The sequence below is a fragment of the Mirounga angustirostris genome, unplaced genomic scaffold, assembly GCF_029215605.1.
Source record: "Mirounga angustirostris isolate CCGP_5_RB_7025 unplaced genomic scaffold, mMirAng1.0.hap1 SCAF_14, whole genome shotgun sequence".
In the NCBI taxonomy this organism is placed as follows: domain Eukaryota; kingdom Metazoa; phylum Chordata; class Mammalia; order Carnivora; family Phocidae; genus Mirounga; species Mirounga angustirostris.
The window spans coordinates 25,220,091-25,238,602 of NW_026991722.1; the positions used below are offsets into that span (position 1 = coordinate 25,220,091).

General features: G+C 48.9%; 1 protein-coding gene across 8 annotated transcripts in view; it reads right to left on the reverse strand.

Moving 5' to 3' along the window:
- CTIF (cap binding complex dependent translation initiation factor) overlaps window positions 1–18,512 on the reverse strand; it is a 290,202-nt gene that overhangs the window by 189,219 nt on the left and 82,471 nt on the right. For 7 of the 8 annotated variants that reach the window (XR_010407187.1, XM_045886749.3, XM_045886754.3 and 4 more), the window contains exon 3: window positions 11,690–11,761. The exons of the other annotated variant lie outside the window; for it this stretch is intronic. Coding sequence is in view for 6 of the 7 variants with exons in the window: in XM_045886749.3 (XP_045742705.1) it covers window positions 11,690–11,761 (72 nt within the window). In the remaining variant the exon portion in view is untranslated. The remainder of the gene's footprint in view (window positions 1–11,689; window positions 11,762–18,512) is intronic. 8 annotated transcript variants of the gene reach the window in all.

The window sequence follows — 18,512 nt, forward strand, 5'->3', positions numbered from 1 at the left end:
AACAGTCTTCTAACCCTCTTCCCCAGTGATTCTGCATCCCCTCAATTGGGAACCCTGGCTTCACTTTTTTTGTTGCATCCCTCTGCCCACTCACCCCTCATCCTAGCCGCGGGACCCAGCTTTATTCATTAAAAATTTTTAGCAAGGATTCGGGTATCCAGGCATTGAGAGCCCCCCACAAAACTGCACTGGCTTCCTCAAGAACATCCTCCAGTTTGCCATTCCTGTGGCTGCAGTTTTTCTCTGAGCCCCATCCCTGGCCCACCCGGGGGTCGGCTGGCCCCTGCCTCCCAGGTTGCTGCAAGGCCGAGGTTCTGAGAAGCCTCATCAGGAGCAACCACCCTTTTCAGTGGATGATGTTTAGCACTTAAACGCTGCCGAATCCTTCACAACAGCCCCTTTCCCTGGCAATTAGGGGGCCTCATGCCAACGTGAACCATGCTGCTCTCAGGCCAGAGCACAAAGAGATAATGAGCACTTTACACCACGTGGAGAAGAAAAGGAAACAGCCTGCCTGCGGGCAGGGAGACTGGAGCCGCCTCTGAGGGCCCCGCAGGTATGCACGGCTACCCCCAGCTCAGAGGTGGGGGGCTGGACTCCGGGCGATGACAAGAGCAAAGGCGCTGAGGCAGCACTTGCCAAATGCTGGCCACCCTCTGAGCACTTCACACTGGTTACAACCTTAGGAAGCCCCATTTCACTGATGAGAAAACAGGCTCAGAACCTACCTGTGTTCAGAGAGCTAGTTCCTAGGATGGGAATGTAGACAGGGTGGCCCAGAGTTTACGCTCTTAACCGTGGCACCGTGCAGTGCCATCACCCAAATAAACCATGACCCCAGCGCGGATTGCTCTAATGCAGTAAGGTATCCATCCCCCCCCGCCCAAGACAGCTGGGTTCTCCAAGTTATCTCTGCCCACGTCTGGGAAGGTAGCGTGGGCGGAGGGAGTAAACCGCCTGCAGTGAAGTGAAGAGGGCATCTGGGGGTGTGAGCTGGGCTGGATAAAGATGGCAGGGGGCGGGGGCTCTGTGCCTGGGTGAATGAAACCAGGTGGGAGTACACTGCACGCTAGAAAAACATGCTAAGTCAGGAGCAGTAGGAAAATAAACCCTCCTCTGTGCCGCCGTCTTTGCTGTATTAGTATACAACTGTGGAGTGGTTTTTGCTCGTGCATGTGCATGTGTGTGGGTATATAGGTGTGGACAATTCCAGGCTACGAGGGTTTAGAGACTAAGCAGAACTTGACTGAATCGGACATCCAGCAGCAGGAGGACTGCCCCCATTCCTGGGAGGGTCACAGTGAAGTTCCAGCTAGAGGAAGCTGGGGCATGTTGGTCTGGACTTCCCCAGTATGCCTGCTATTTGTCCACTGTGCCAGGGGCCACTGAGGCAGGGGTGGCCAGCCTTTGGTCCTGGCCTCCCACAACTGAAAGTCCAGTAGGGGAGCAGCTGTGTATACACAGCCCGGTGCTGGACACCAGAAAGCAAAGGGCAGTAGAGCCCCTGCTCCTCAGAGGGCTCATTATCTCAGTCCATTTCCCTTCTCAGTGTAGAATGTTCTTCTACAGATTCTGCCCATCATGAGGGCCAACAGCAAGCCTGACCCTCATGTGGGTTCTCTCACTTCAAGGACACAGGTTCCCAGCGTAGCTGACTGGGAGGGCCATCCCTTTAGACACAGACGAAACTTCTCTCCTTCCTCTCAAAAGACCCCACCCCAACTCCCCTGCCTCAGCCCCGATCTATCACCCACAGAAGTGGACTAGCACAGTGCTAGTCCTGAGGCTATCATCCCTGCCCTCGAAGGTCTCACCACCCCACCAGGAATCACAGAAACAAAGAGAACAATGGAAGATGGCACGTGGTCAAGCACCACATGACATGATACCTGCCAACCCTGTGGCTGGTTTTGGGGGAGAGAACAGAGGTGCTCCAAGACTCCAGGAAAACTTCCTTCGAGTAGCAACATGGTTTGGATTAAAAGTGGGGAAAGCAGGATTCCAGGCCTGCAAGCTGCATCCTGGAGGGCTCAGGAGAGTCACTCAGACCTGTGCTGTTCCCTCTGCACGATGAGTCTTTGGACTGGACCAGTGACTCCCAGTTGGGGTGGGATGGGGTGGGGAGAGCAGGTGGACCATATGAGACACTGAGACCAAAAGCCCCTGAAGGCATCTCCCAGGCCCAAACAGGGGCTTCCTACAGGCCAGGTCTGAAACTCCTCTTAGGCTCCAATTAAACCAGAATTTGAAAAACAGTCCTGTCCTAGTAATTCCGCGTGTGTGTGAGTGCGTGTGCATGTACGTGCATGTTTGTGTTCAGCACCAAGGACAGCATCCCACATGCTGGTGGGAGACAATGATAGATTCCGCCCCCCCAATATTTTAATGCCCCTACAATAGAAGGATCTTTGGGGCAGGAGAATGGCAGAACAACCAGCACAGAGGGCCTCTTGGATGGCACCAGAGCTGAGTTCAGGAGCAGGAAAGGCCATTCCTTTCATTCTGGAACTTTCTTGTCTATCCATTCATTCTGTCCCTTCCTTCTCTACTAGACCCCACTGTCTTTGAATTAAAACCCAAAGGGAAATGTGGGAGATAATGACTGAAGCCTGTGACCAAGTATATTTCTTTGAATTCAATCCTTTCTGCCCACTCTCTTTGGCTAACTAAGTTTGTGCTTTCGGATTTAAATGGCCATGTTATTTGAAACTGTCCTGGACTGGGTCACACCACAGGCCCCTTCTGGCTGGCTTCCTATTCAGCATCTGCTGAAATAATGGGGGCCATTCACTTGTCCCCAGTTGTCCACGCTGCCCATGCCCCTCTGCAGAGAAAGGATCGCATCCTCCAAGGCTCCTCACTAAGCCTTCTTGAAGCTTCCCAGGCCCCAGCGATACTCCCTACTGCCAGCCCCAGACTCAGAACCATAGAAGGCGAGGGAGGAAAGGAATTGAGAGATCATTGGGTCCAAGGGGTGACCCGGGGCTTCTACAGAGGTGCTCCCAGAGCAATGAAGTAGATGAAGTGGGAGAGACAGCAGGTGGGCTCCTCCTTCCCCCGCCTCACCAAGCAGTTTTGCCCCTTTTGTTTTCCTTATGGGATTTCGCTGAAAGATTCTAAAGAAACAAAAGGTTCTGTTCTTTAAAAAAATTAACTTTTATTTTAGGTAATTGTAGATTCACATCTAGCTGTAAGAAATAACCCAGGGATCCCCTGTACCCTTCACTCAGTTTCCCCCATGGGGAAACTTGTAAAAGTATAGCTCAACAGTAAAACCAGGATATTGACATTGATACAGTCAAGATGCAGAACATTTCCATCAGCACAAGGCTCCCACCTGTTGCCCTTTTGTGCCAAAACCGTTTCATTCTGCCCCTCCCTTCCCTAATCCCTGGAACAGCTAACCTATTCCCCATTTCTATCATCTTGCCATTTCAAGAATGTTATATATATGGAATCAGAGTATGCAACTTTGGGGGATTGGCTTTTTTTACTCGGCATAATACCCAGGTTATGGCATGTGTCACTAGCTGATTCCTTTTTACTGCTGATTGCCACCGCTTGTTTTAACTGTTCACCTGTTGAAGGACAGCTGGGTTGTTTCCAGTTTGGGGCTATTATGAATAAAGCTGCTATAAACATTTGAGTACAGGTTTTTGTGTGAACATAAGTTTTCATTTCTCTGGGATAAACACCCGGGAGTAAAACTGCTGGATCGTATGGTATTTGCAGGTTCAGTTTTTTAAGAAACTGCCAAATTGTTTTCCAGAATGGCTGTACCACTTTACACTCCTATCAGCTATGTATGAGTGATCCAATTTCTCTGTATCTTCACCAGCATTCAGTGTTGTCACTATTTTTTTTTAATTAGCTATTTTGATAGGTGTGAAATCTCTCATTGTGGCTTTAATTTGCATTTCCCCTACAGCTAATGATGTTGCACATCTTTTTGTGTGCTTATTTGCCATCTGTACATCCTTTCTCTTCAGGGAAAAATGTCTCTTCATATCTTTTGTCCATTTTCTAATTGCATTGTTTTACATGCTGAGTTTGGGGAGTTCTTTATATATTCTGGATACTGGTCCATTTGTCAGATACATGTTTTGCAAAATTTTCTCCCTCTCTGTAATTTGTCTCTTCATCCTCTGAACAGGGGTTTTCCCAGAGCAAAGTTTTTAATGTTGATAAAGTCTAATTTCTCATCTCAGTGTTGACATCTACTGATTGTCTTTTCTCCATTTAGTTTGAAATATTTCTGGTTCTTAGTAAGACAAATGATTTTTTTATTGCAATAAGGACACTTCCATGTTATGTTATGAGACCCTGAATTGTATTTAAGTCTTCTGTTTTAACGGGCTTTTTGTAATAACACTCTGGCAGGGAAAGGCGGGGGGCACAGCCTCGGTACTTCCAGTGGAGGCAGAAGTCCAGGGGTACACTTTTCATGGCTAGGAGGTGGGAATTCTAGGTGGGAGTTTTAGGATTCCACAGAGTCCCCAGTGACCCTGCCGTGGGGGGTGGCCTCATTACCACTGGGCAACAGTGGAAGTCCCAACTTTCTATTAAAATTTCCTCTGACACAACCCACCAGGGAGAGAAGGGGTGCCTCAAAACTGCTGAGTGGGGGTGGAAGTCCAGGCCCCCACACGGTCTCCAATAATACCATGGGGTGCTAGGGGTCCTACTTATGAGCTGGCAGGGATGAAAGTCTCAGCTTCCTGCCTGGCCTTTTCTGACAACCACCCCAGTAGGGGTGGGAGGGCTCATTACAACACTCTGAGAGTGGCAGTCTAGACTCCCAGTGGGTCTTTGCTGGTGTGGGTGAGGGTGGGGCCACACTTTGTTCTGTGCTACTTGGCTGGAGTAGAGCAGTTATTGTCTAAAACTTTTCTATCTTGATAGGTTGCCCTCTGCCTGGACCTTTGCTTAGAGAGACCAGACTTTTATTGGGACTTTAAAAATCTGTGTCCACTGCCATTTCCTGGTTACCTCCTTCTTTGGCCCCAAGTCTGGGATGTTTTTACTTCCAGGTGTTTTACTTTCCAGTTTTACTCCCGGGTGTTTATCCCAGAGAAATGAAAACTTATGTTCACACAAAAACCTGTACTCAAACCTGTAAAAAGGAAACCCAGGGAAGTCATGACTGTGTCCTTGCTTGGGTCCCCCAAACCCTAGCTGGTCTGCCTTCTTATCTCTACCTTTCAGAATCTTATGTTTGTTTTATACAGAATGTCCAGGATTTTAGTTGCCCTTAGCAGAAGGAATATAAAAAAGAACATCTACTCCATCTTCCCAAAGCAGAAATCTAGGTCCATATTTTTAACAAAATATTTTGATGGCCTTAAGTCTAGATCATCTCGTTTTTCAGAGGGAAACGGGCTACTGCAAGATGATGTGTCTCACCATGATCGTAGAGTAAGTCAGAGGTACAGAGGCTAGAACTCATGTCTCCTTGCTCTCAGTTCAGTGCTGTTACCATGACAGCATGGCACCTCCTCCCTTATGCCTGTGCATCTGACCTCCTCTGCCCGCTGCAAGATCCCCCGCAGACACCAGCCCCATTCCTGCCTGTATTCCCATGCTGCTCTGGACTGTTGCTTTCCCACTAGAGAAAGTCTTATTTCTCTAAGCAGACTCCAGGTTCTCTGAGGACAGAGTCCATGCCACATGGCTCATACTACTGACTGCAGGGGCTCAATGGGTGGCTGCTGACTGTTTCCCTACAAGTCAACCGTTGCTACTGTTTTAAATGTAAACAACCCATCCAGGACCTGGTTGTAGCCTGGTTCCTTCAGGTGAGCTGGAGCCAGAAGTTACCTTGAGGACAAGGATAGGTGGTATCTTCTGGAAAATAGAAGCTCACATGCTGGCCGAACCAGAGTCTGCAGAATCAGATCATGCCAACAGGACTGTGTTCAGTTTGGGGAGGCTTATTAGGAGGAATGATAGTCTGTAGGATGGGACAGGACCTAAGAACCATCAGGTCATGTCCCAGACATCTCAGCACTGCAGTGTAAGTGTCTGTCTTCTCCTCTCTAACCTCTATGTAAACAGAGACTGCGCCCATCACCTTCACCATGCTGCTTCCCTGCAAGCTGCCCTCCATGATGACGTGATGATTAGATCAATGTGTGAAAAAACCAATAAATAATCAGAGGAATGAACCAACTTAACCGTGACAAAGGGCAACAGCTGCAGGAATGAGGATATTTAGCTTAAAACACAGACTCGCCATGCTGGACTGCTGTGGGTGAGACTAAACAGCCGTGGACAAAGGAGGTAAAACTAAAACTATCAGCTGGAGCTTGGAGAAGGTGGTTTGGGGCTAAATCAGAGAAACACGTTCTAATCAATGGAGCTGCCTAACAATGTTCTGAGATGCGTTTTGAAGAAGTGAGCTCCCCATTACTGGAAATGTCCAGCATCTCAACAGCCATATGAGGGGGCTCCTGCACTGCCGGATGGGGGGTTGGATCAGGTGACCTCTGAGCTCCTGGTCATCCTGAGAGCCCATGATGTTTTAGGGGCTCTGGATCTGATGTGGGAGGAAGAGGTCAGCCCCAGCTCCTGGGGAGCTTCTACTAGAGGTGGCGCATGTGAGAGTTATTCTAGCCAGTCACCAAATAGTTCTAGCTTCCTGAATTCCAGGCACATAGTAGGATTATACTTTGTAGGGTGCTTATGATTGGGTGGAGCCATGTGACCGGTTCTAGGCAACAAGCTAAGAGGGGAAGTAATGTGTATTATATCTGGGTTGGAGTGTTAACTTGCCAATGCAAGACCCTCCAGTGGTCCTTCTCCCTCTATCCTGGTGACTGCTGAGAATGGCAATTACTCCATCAAGCTAGGTCCTGGATGGGTTGTTAACGGTTACCGAGATTCAAGGCTGTTTGTTGCTGCAGCATGACCTAGGCTATCCTGACTGATACAAGGGGACAGACTTTACCTGGATGGAACACCGGAGACAACAGAAGATATACAAGGTACATAAGCAGGGGTGGGGTTGGACAGCAGTTCCAGCATCTCAGCTGAGTGCACAGACAGCGCCGCATCTACCACCCTCATTCCCACCACTCCTGTCACCCCAACACAAACCACCCACTCCAGGTGTACGCTCCCTGCTGCCCTAACATCCCAATATTGCACCCAACTTCAAGCCTTGTGAACACCATTTCTTCTCTCTTCACCCTCTTCTCTCTTCCCTTCTGTCTGGTCAAGCGTCCTAACCATTCCTGAGAGCACAGATCAGGTCTCATATTCTACAAGGCATCTCTCTACCCACAGAGACGAAAAGGACCACTCTTTGGAATGACCACAGTATCTGTGGTCAGGAGATATCTTTGGGGGACTTAACTGGGTGCCTTGTATATCTTCCATGTTAAGTGGCCTCTACTCCACAAACAGGTAATGAGCCCAAAGGCTCCAGCTCATCTGTGTCTGCCAAGCTCACAGCAGATACTCAATAAATACTGACTAAATAGAAGTGCCATGGTATTTCTACTAAGATATCATTTGTATTAATGAGTTTAACTGGCACTGAACCAAATACTATAATTACTGGAGGGCAAGAAGATGACTGGCAGAAAACTCCTTTTACCCTTTCCTATGGGTCAGAGGTAAGCCATATACTTGAGGCTCACCTCTGCCTACCACCTGCCATCTCTTGGGTCTAAGTCAATGTTGGCGTCTAGAATGAACCCAGCTGCAGGTCAACACAGGTATTAGGGAGGGTAAGGGAACAGTGGAGAAATCAGACAAATCCAGACTTGCTGCTACTTTTAGCAGTTATCTGGATCCAACTGGTCATTTCTGGAGACCCAGAAACAATGAAAGAGATTTCCAAAGAGGTTCAGAGAAATCTATCATTTTGCAGAAGAGGCACTGGAATGTGTGCCACACCTGGACCAACATCTGGTTCTCTGGACCCTTGGCACAAGACTCTTTTCACTCCTTCCTGAGGCTTCATTTGTTAGTGGATATCATGATGGCACAGGGGAGTGCCCTTCTCTCATCATTTCAGGTAATGTGGGATCCCAGGCCATTGGCCAGGACTCAAAGACATCACTTCTAACACACCCCCAACTTTCCTAGGGCTCTGCATGAAACTGCCCGATAAGGAAGTGTGCCCATCAGGCTCCCAGCGAAGATTTCATCGCCTTGCTCAACAGCCAACGCTGCAGGCCAACAAGTTCTTCAGTCAGGGAGGACTAATCAGGACTAATCAGACGCTCTGCTGTTGTTGTGCACATTAATTTTCTTCCCGTGGCACTTCTGTGCAGACAGAGAAGAGCTGCTAGCTCCTGACCTCATACAACCTTCCATATGCCTTTGGCTTTCTTCCCTGAATGCTAAATCCCATGCTGGCACCTTGAGACATTTTCTAAATGCACCAGGTTACACTCTTTCCTATCAGCTACTTTCCTGTAAATCATCTCCACAATGATTCCCCTACTACAGTGAAAAGCTGGAAACGACTACAACTTCCTAAGTGACTAGGTGATGGATGAGCTCTCTTGGAAAGAGGCTGCCAGGACACCAAATACTCCCCAATACGGCTGAATCCCAATTGTGGGCAGGTAGATAGCCCAATTTCCTCTGAGCCCCTTCCTCTTATCTCATGGGACTCAGCCTGCCCTAGGTTATCCCCACTTTGTATCTCTGAAAGGGCTCAGAGAGGGCAAGGGTTTTTCCCTTCCCCTTCTCCTTACATTAGTTGAAATAACAAAATATATAATGCCAGTGCATGGCTAACCCCCAAATGGTGCCTGCACCTGGGCTACTCATTCAGGGCACGGTTTGTGACCTGCCACACAGAGCTCCCTGGGCAGAATGCAGAACCTCAGCATCCTCCTGCTGGCCCCCACTTTCCTGGGCCCATGTGGCTAAGGGGGAATGCCAACTCAGCCAGCCACCCGTTTCAATCTACCTTTAGTTCCCTCTGAAATTCTCCCCCATGGGTGAATGTGGGGTAGCAGAGCTGTTCCACCATCCCAACGACCTCAGAAAGCTCAGCAAAATTGGTGGTGAGAGGAATAGAGCCCACCAGGGACTGACTGCATGGACTGGGCCTGGGCCAACTCAGTGCAGTCTCAGGAGTCTTAACTGAGTGACTACTGTGTGCAAAGCCCTAGGCAGGGGTGGTCAGAGATATAGAGGCAGCCCTAGCACTCATCTCAAGGTTGACCAGCTGGCTGAGGGGATAGCCAAATGTATGTGGAACAGTTTGATTCGACATGAATTTGTGACCCAGGAGACCCCTCTCAAAAAGGCCTCGTCCTCTGGGCACATCAGGGAAGAGAGTCAGGTTTATATGTGTATTTAAAATTTTAATTTTAATTTCAATTTTTTTTTTTTTTTTTTTTTTAGAGAGAGAGGGAGGGAGCGAGAGCAAGTGGGGAGGAAGGGGCAGAGGGAGAGGGAAAGAAAGAATCCCAAGCAGGCTCCATGCTTAGTGTGCAGCCCGATGCGGGGCTCGATTTCATGACCTGAGATTATGACCTGAACCAAAATCAAGAGTCGGACGCTCAACCAACTGAGCCACCCAGGCACCCTGAGGCAGGTTTATTTTAACCAGACCCCATCTCCACCTTCCTGGGGCTCTTCCCCCATAATGAACCTATGTCTCAGTTCCACCTGCCAAGAAATGATCAAATATGAGCCTTTTATGATTTCTTCTTTAAATTCAGTTGCATTCATTTTGTCTAACCCCGCTTACCCAAGCCAACTGTTCAACTGCTTCCTGAAGGTGGGATTGGGGGTCAGCTCGTGCTCGTGGTGCCAAGGTGCCCCATCCCACTGGCCCCCAGCCCTGCTCCATCAGCCTACGGTCTGGCCGACTCCCCACCCACTGTTCTCCAGGGGCGTGAACCTGGCCATGAAAGGACAGCGTGGGGTGAGGGAGGCAGATGAGGGGCAAGTGGGAGCACAAGTCATTCGCAGCCCCCTGGAATCCTGTTGGGAGTGACAGGAGAATGAGACCAGAGGGAATGGAAGAGGGGGCCCAGAAAAGGTGATAAAGGGGAGAGAAAAAAAAAAAAAGGAAGATTCTGGGAAGATTCCAGCACCAGATACCTACTGACCAAATAACAGAGAGCTACTTTTTTGGTCTCTCATTTATCAGCCACTTATGTCCCCTATCCAAGAATTTTAACCCCTTCCTGGAACCTTCTGGTTCTTGAGTCCCCAGATCCAAGCCCGCCTTTGCCACTGAAGAGTTAAAGGAGTCTTTATGTAGGAAATTGGCAGACAGTGCTCCTGATGTTCTGGGCCTCAGGCCATGGCTGGAGGGATTCAGGGAGGATAACACGGGGTTCCTGACCAAGCACCGGTAGTCTAGTGGCAGGGACAACAGTCCTCCACGGAAGGACACCTACTACAGTAAAGCAAGGGAAAGGGCCAAATAGGGGGAGGGGCAGGTGAGAGACCTGGGTTCAAGTCCCAGCTGGGTCAGGTCATGACACCTCCATGGACTTCAGTTACAAAGTGGCACAGAGAAGCTAGACAAACCCTCAGAGGCCATCGAGTTCTCTGATTTTTATAGGAGAAAGCTGAGGACGAAAAGAATTTCTACCAAGTTTGTGGCAGAGCAAACAGGAGAACCTGGGTCTCCTGCCTCCTCCCTGACCCACAACCCCAACCCAGGGTTCTCGTTATGGCCTCCTGCCCAAGAAACAATGAAACACACACACACATCTTGTAGTGTGAGAGGGCAGCTATCCCCCCACACCATGGCATACAAAGGCCGGCAGCCTAAGAAAGATCTAGAACTGAGGCCACTGACCATCTTCGCTTAGGACAGAAGAGAGATGAGTTGATTTAATCAGAAGTCAGACACAAGCAAGTGGGCTCAGGGCAATGTGTGAACGGAGCTGCTCTGAAACTGGGAGCAGGTGAGTGCAGGAGCCAAGAAAGGCTCCCCCTATCTCTCTGGACAGGTACAGCATGAGGCTGGGCTGACCGTTGGGGATGGATGGGTTTTTTCAGCCTCCAGTCCCATGGTCTTCCAGGAAGAAGGTATCAGCAAAAACAGATGGATGACCAGGAGGGGGTGTACGGGGCCTGAGGGTCACCAGAGCAGCTGCCTCTTTCCTCCTGGCCTCACACCCCACACCTGTGTGGGTACCCCCTGGGGATCTCACAGGCAAGCAGGAGGGACAGAAGCAGCCGTTTTCCAGCCGGAAACAGGAAGCTGGATGGCTGGCGGGTCTGGGGGGACTGACACCTCACCCCCACATTCTACCCCTCCAGGTCCTCTGCAAACCTGGAGCAGAAGTGATCTCAAGTGCCCCTCCAGCACCCAAACCCTAGGAGGCCCACTGTTTGTGGGATCCATCACCAACGCTGATGTGCGAACCTCCAAGGTCATTCGGGCTACTGCCGTCTACTATTCCACACCTCATTTATCCACTCTCCTCTCAATGGCCATGCAGTTGTTTGCAGATGTTGATGCAAAAATCATCAAATGACGAAAAAAATCTCAGGAATCTATGTGTTTTGAGGAGGGGGTGTTTCACTGTGGGCTGCGTGTTCGGGGAGAACTTTCCAGAGAGCAGACTGCAACCCTCCTCTCTCCTATTTCCTGCTCTCTCCTCATCACCACGGCTCAGGAGAGCGGTCACGAGTCAGCCCAGGAACCCAGACAGACAAGACACGTGAGCACCCCCAAAGGAGCACAGAGCTGGTTCCCTACCTGCTGCGGGGGGGCTCGCCCTCGGGAGAAGGGACAGCTGCTGTCTAGCCGCTCACCGTGGTCTGCTGCCCACTGCAGGAGAGAAAGGAGTGGTCAGTGATGGCTGGACACATAGGCTCGTCCTCACCCTGCCGGGGCCTTGCCGAGACGGCCCTGCCCTTCTGCAGGAGAGCCAGGAAAAAAGCCTACTTGGCCATTTTCAAAGACAAATCCTTCCCTATCAGCGGGTCCACTTTGGCATCTCCAAATTCCACCTTGAGGTGACCTCTCTGGTGCATGCTTGGGGAAGGCAAAGTTACTTCCCTTCACCTAAGCCCACCAGAAATGATCGAGCCCGGCTACCTTCCAGAGTCAACCACACAGGACACAGGGTGGTTGTATTTTGAACAACCAGCACAGCGTCTGACTGCCTGACCCGGAGGGGAGGCATATACGTGTGGATCTTCCCGTGTACCCAGCTCCAGGAGACAATGGACCTGTGGGCTGACAGGAAGAGACCCAGACTGGCCATCAGAAGCCTGGCTCCAGCCCAGTCCCAGCATTCACTCCTCAAGAGCTCAGAGACCTGCGGTGCCCCAAAGTGTGGTCTGACGGCCATTTGCATGAGATTCCCCCCAAACCTGCTGCACGGGGGTCCCTGGGCCCCACCCTCCACCCTCAGTGAGGGTGGGGCTGAGCTGCTGCATTTTGACAAACTCCCTAGTGATGCACCAGAAGTCTGAGAGCCGCTGAAATCCATGGATTTCCCAGACTTTGTCTGGGCATCTACAAAACAGGGCCGGCCAGGCTGGCTGACTGCAAGGTTGAAATGAAGGACCTCTGTAAACGTATAAAAACACCGTAGAGATATTAAGTAGTTGTAACAGTACAGCTTTTCCTCTGTAAGGTGTCATCGAGCTATACGGTGGTGTTTTTAATTCTCGTTAAATGTTATCTAGCCCCTTAGGCTAATGTTGAACACTGACCTTGACCCACACCAACACACGAAGAGCGGAGGAGCCCAATATCTCTGTTTGACATACTTGGTCAAAACAGAGTGAGTGTGAACGGCTCGAGGCCAGTGCAGTTCCCCGTGTTATAAAACCTTAGCTGGTCACACCCTCCTGACTGTGGGTCAAGGGCACGACCTTTGTCACAGAGCCCCTGACACAGGCCGGTATAAGAGCAGCGCTATCCAAATGAAATAAGACGAGGACCACAAATAGGAGCCACAGAAGTAATTTAAAATGATCTAGCAGCCAGATTTTAAAAAGGAAAAGCCTAACTTAAATTTAATAATATATTTTATTTATCTCAATATATCCAAAATATGATCACTTCAACAGGTAATTCATATGACATTATTTTTTTTTTAATTTATTTATTTGAGAGAGAGAATGTGTGGGAGGGGAGGGGCAGAGGGAGAGGGAGAGAGAGAATCTCAAGCAGATTCCTCACTGAGCTCGGAGCCCTGTGCAGGGCTCGATCTCATAACCCTGAGATGATGACCTGAGCCAAAATCAAGAGTTGGACTCTTAACCGACTGAGCCACCCAGGCGCCCCAAAACAGTATTAATGAGATCTTTTATATTCTTCTTTCCATACCAAGTTTTTGAAATCTACTTAGAGTACATGTCCAATTAGACCAGCCACATTTCAAGTGTTTGAGACACACGTGACTAGTGGCTATGATACTGGATGGCACAGCTCGAGGGAAGCAGTGGGGCAGCAGTCCCGGGCAAATGTGTCCTAACAGCCACATCTGGCCCATCCCTCTTGGGCACTGCCGAGGAGCTGACCCCTGCAGACTAGGATTCCCAGCCTCCTGTGTCAGCTGGCTTCCAGCTGGGTTCGGCCACTGGGAGGCAGAAAGAAGGAAGAAGCCAAGGTGCTGGTTTCTCCCCTCTCCCTGTGCCTCAGGGAGGGCCCTGCCAGCAGGGACTGGGTCTCCTTCATGGCTCCAGACCTCACCAGATGAGCCTTCTGTGCATGACCCTGACTCCTGGGCTCTGGCAACACCATCTCCTCCTTTTGTGCCTCAGGCCTGGAGGTGGGATTGGCTTCCTGGGATTGCTAGTATCTGGCTTATTTCGCTTCTCAGCTCTTTTATCATCTGGGTAACCAATTGCCTGGATTAAATTCCCTCTGTCTGGATATTTGCAGTCTCAAAGCATCTCCCCCAATATATTTATTAACTATATCAATTATTAAGTATAATAAATATATTAATTAATTAGTTATATGAAGGAAAGTGAGAAATCCACCAGACACCACCTCAACCGAGAGATGGGGGATAACACTGGCCATAACCAAGCCTATCAACATCGTGGACTCCCGAGTATGACGTGCTTCTGAAGTGTTCTTGCCAAAAATGTACAACCTCAATCTAATCAGGAAGATTTTCTATGAAACAAGTAACCAGCACTCCTCAAGTCAAGGTCATGGAAAACCAGACCCAGGAAGGATGCACAGACTGGAGGAGAATAAGGAGACATGACAACTGGATGCAAATCTGGATCTTGGAACAGAAAAAGGGATGTTCGTGGGAAAACTGGTGAAATCTGAATAAAGTCTTATGATACCGATGTTAAATCCTTAGTTCTCATTATTGTACTATGGTGAGGTAAGGTGTTCGTATTAGGGGAAGCTGGACAGGTCCATGGGAACACGCTGTACTATGTTTACACCTTTGCCTTAAGTTTAATTAAAATAATTTCAAAATAATTAGTAATACGTATATGTATGTATGCATACGTATTTTTTGAATGATATATACAGATAAGCATATGTATGTACATATGTGCATAAAGTGTTTAAACTACCATAAAAACAATTCTTCTGTTTTATACCCTTGCAGTGGCTTCTCCTTTCCTGCTGACAGGGTAGGGGGTGGCCAAGGCCCACAGCGAGTACGGGCTGGGATCACGCACCCTCCATCCCATCCTAGGACAGCCTTGCAGAGAAAGGCTTCCCCCCATCCCAGGTGTCCCAAACCCTTCACTCCCAGCTGCACAGCCCCTGTGTGACATCTCCTGGAGGAGTGACTCGTGGTTGGGCACGCTCCTGGGGTCAGCAAGCAGGGCGGGGAGGCTCGATGGCTCCCCCTTGCCAAGCAAGCAGAGAGAAGGCTGAGGTTTCACACACTGCCAGAGGTAACCTCACCCCCTGCTTAGGCTTTCCGAGAGCAGTTCCAAGCTCCCGAGAGATGGCTCTGCTTTGTCAAAGTCATCCCTAACTTAGTATCCTCCAACCAGAAGCCATTTCCTGGGCGCTTTCCATGCAGGACCTGCAATAAGCACCTCCCTTCGTGGGAGAGGCGAGCTGTCTGATACAGCGATGCCAGATGGAAGGCAAGGCTGAGAGAAGAAAGAGCTATGCCCTTGGCAGGGGACCTGGGGGGTGGTGCGGGGAAGGAAAATGGGCAAGTGGGGATTCCCAGAGGGGCGCGAGGCTGGGCGTGGACACAGGCAGCGGGACAGTTTCCAGCTCAGAGGCCGATTGCAGCAAGCAAGACTCTCTCTGATCAAGGCACTTGGAGACTTTTCCGGTCAGAAGAACGGGGTGACCCTGCTAGGGGAGGGCGTCATCAGAGCCGTATTAGGGAAGGCTAACTAGCCCGGGTGGGGGCGGGGCGGGGAGTGGGTCAGGAGGCTCTGAGTCCAGCGTCTGGTTTTCCACCGGCAGTGGAGGCAGAGATGGAAGTGAAGAAATGGATCTGAGAGCATGGTACAGACAAGCAGCAAGCAGAGGGGCTGATCTGTGTGAAGGAGAGCAAGCAAGGCAATAAAGTCTGCAGAAACCCACCCCAGAGACCCAGTCAGGGCTGCATACAGGCAGGTCCCTGGGCAAAGTGGTTGCAGAAGGGACTGTGTGGTCCAGCTGTGCACAGCTTTCCTGCGCCCCAGGAAGGAATTAAGCATGAATCACTGCACTTACCCCACAAAGCTGTACCCACTGGGCTTGCGAGGCACCACCTCCAACCCCTGCAGGAGCAGCTGTCCCAGGGACCGCCTCTTCCCTGCTGCTGCCTGGTGCTGGGATCACCTCCAGCAGGGATGAGGGCTCCTTCCCCGGTCCTAAAGCCCCTTGGGAACTCTCCCTTCCCCACCTCTGCTGGGATTGCTCTTAGGCTGTAGCCCCCACCTCCTGCCTCCCCCTTGCCTTTTCTGAGCTATCGCCTAGAAAAATCTCCAGACTCAGCCCTTCCCTGAACCTGTCCTTATCTGTATGAGATGATTCCAGAACAGAGAGAAGGGCCCCCGCCTGGAGAGCAGGCTCAGCTCTCCCACCCCGATGTCTGATTCCAACACTAGAGAGTTTCTCCTTCAAGGGAAACTGGTTTGCTGCTAGGAGCAGGTCCTCTGGGGGAAGAGGTGGTGTCCTCCGGAAAAGGTCATTGAACACAAGGAGGCAGGAAAAGTGGGACAGTTTTTATATATGGGAACGATGGACATCGAATGAGTAGTGTGGGGCCTCCACCCTGCTGCTATAATTTATTTCTTACTTTAAAAACCTGAAACACAGATGGCATGGGGTGAAGGTTTCATAAATGGGAGTACAGATGCTTATTCTATACCCAAAATAGATGCTTATTCTAGTATTCTTCGCTCTTATTGGCACATTTAAATTATTTCACAGTAGGGGCACCTGGCTGGCTCAGCTGGGGGGAGCATGTGACTCTTGATCTCGGGGTTGTAAGTTCAAGCCCCACATTGGGTGTAGAGATCACTTAAAATAAAAATCTTAAACAATAAACAAATAAATAATCTCACAATAAAAAAATTATAATCTGCTCTCTGTCATTTGCATCCCAGGAGGGACAGTATTTTAGGAGCAGACTTGGTTAAAGACAGGGGAACCCCTTGAACCCTGGGGTAGGAAGAGCACGGAGTGGGGGAGGCTGAGGGTGCACCCCACTTTTCAATGGTATGAAGCTCCCCAGGGATTGCACTTCCTGATACCCAGTATATTACAAGGCTTGAGCCAAACCAGCAAGTTGACTCAGTATGTCTCACCCAGGATGAGACAAAGAGATAATTGACAAAACTGCATCCATAAACAAACAGATGTACAAATGGGATTTTAGATCATAGATTATATAATGATAAAGACAGTGTTTCCAAACAGGGGAAAGGAGAGATCATCAATAAACACTGGGATTGAGACAACTGGAGGAAAGTGAGGAAAAATTACTCTCAATGTCTGCCTCATACTATCTGTCAACAGCACATTCCAAGTCGATTAAATGCCAAGCTATGAGTTTTAGACTACACTGAATTCTAAAACTTCTGTGTGACAAAAGAAATCACGAACAATATTAAAGCCAAGTGAGAGGCTACTTGCGGGGTGTATAACAAGAACTAGTTTGTCAGAACATATAAAGATTTCATTTACATCTAGCCTGTTACATATATTAACATTTACGCTTCACAGAGATCTAGGCACCTTCATTATGCCCACTTTGCAAATACGGAATTTGAAGTATAGCATGGCTGCTAACTCACCCAGGGTTACACGGCCAAAAAGTGGCAGAATGAGGAAAGGCAGAAATAGCTTTTCATTCAAAGAGCCAATAAAAGTGTTGGATACTAAATGTAATGTGTGATCTTGGATTAGACCCTGAACCAGAAGTTTTTTTTATTATAGTAAAATATACAGAACATAAAATGTACCATTTTACCCTTTTTAAGAGTATATTTCAGTGGCATTAAGTACATTCACATCACCATGCAGCCGCCACCACCATTCATCTCCAGGACCTTTTCTTTCTGTTTTTTTAAAGATTTTATTTATTTATTTTTTGAGAGAGAGAGAGAGAGAGCACGAGTGGGGGAAGGAGGGGCAGAGGGAGAAGCAGACTCCCCACTGAGCAGGGAGCCCAATGCAGGACTCGATCCCAGGACCCTGGGATCATAACCTGAGCCAAAGGCAGACGCTTAACCGACTGAGCCACCCAGGCGCCCATCTCCAGAACTTCTTTATCATCCCAAACTGAAACTCTGTCCCCATCAAACACTAACTCCCAGCCCCCAGCCTCCTAGCTCCTGTTACCCATTTCACTATTCCACCTTCATTCTCTGTGAACTTTGCTATTCTAAGTGTCTCATGGAAGTAGAATCATACAGTATCTGTCCTTCCGTGTCTGGTTTATTTCACTGAGCATAAAGTCCTCGAGATTCATCCATGTTGTGCATGTCGTAGAATTTCCTTTTTTTTCTTGAGCCTCAATACTATTTCATTGTATGGATAGACCACATTTGGTTTATCCAGTCATCTATTGATGGGCACTTGGGTTGTTTCCACCTTTTGGTTATTGTGAATAATGCTGCTATAAATATGGGTGTGTAAATATCTCTTCACATCCTTGCTTTGAATTCTTTGGGATATATATCCAGAAGTAGAACTGCTGCATCACATGGTAATTCTATGTTTAATTTTTGAGGAACCTACAATTTCTTTCTTTGCTATAAAGGATATTACTGGTGAAATATAAGGTCTATAGATTAAATAATAATACTGTTTCAATGTTTATTTCCTATACTATGACTATGTAAGAGAATGTCTCTGTTCTTAGAAAACACACATTGAACTGTTTAGGAATAAAGGTGAGTCTGCAACTTACTCTCAAATAAATAAATAAATAAAATCTCAGGGCGCCTGGGTGGCTTAGTCGGTTAAGTGACTGCCCTCGGCTCAGGTCATGATCTCGGGGTCCTGGGATCAAGCCCCGCATCGGGTTCCCTGCTCGGCGGGAAGCCTGCTTCTCCCTTTCCCACTCCCCCCTGCTTGTGTTCCCTCTCTCGCTTTCTCTCTCTCTGTCAAATAAATAAATAAAATCTTTTTA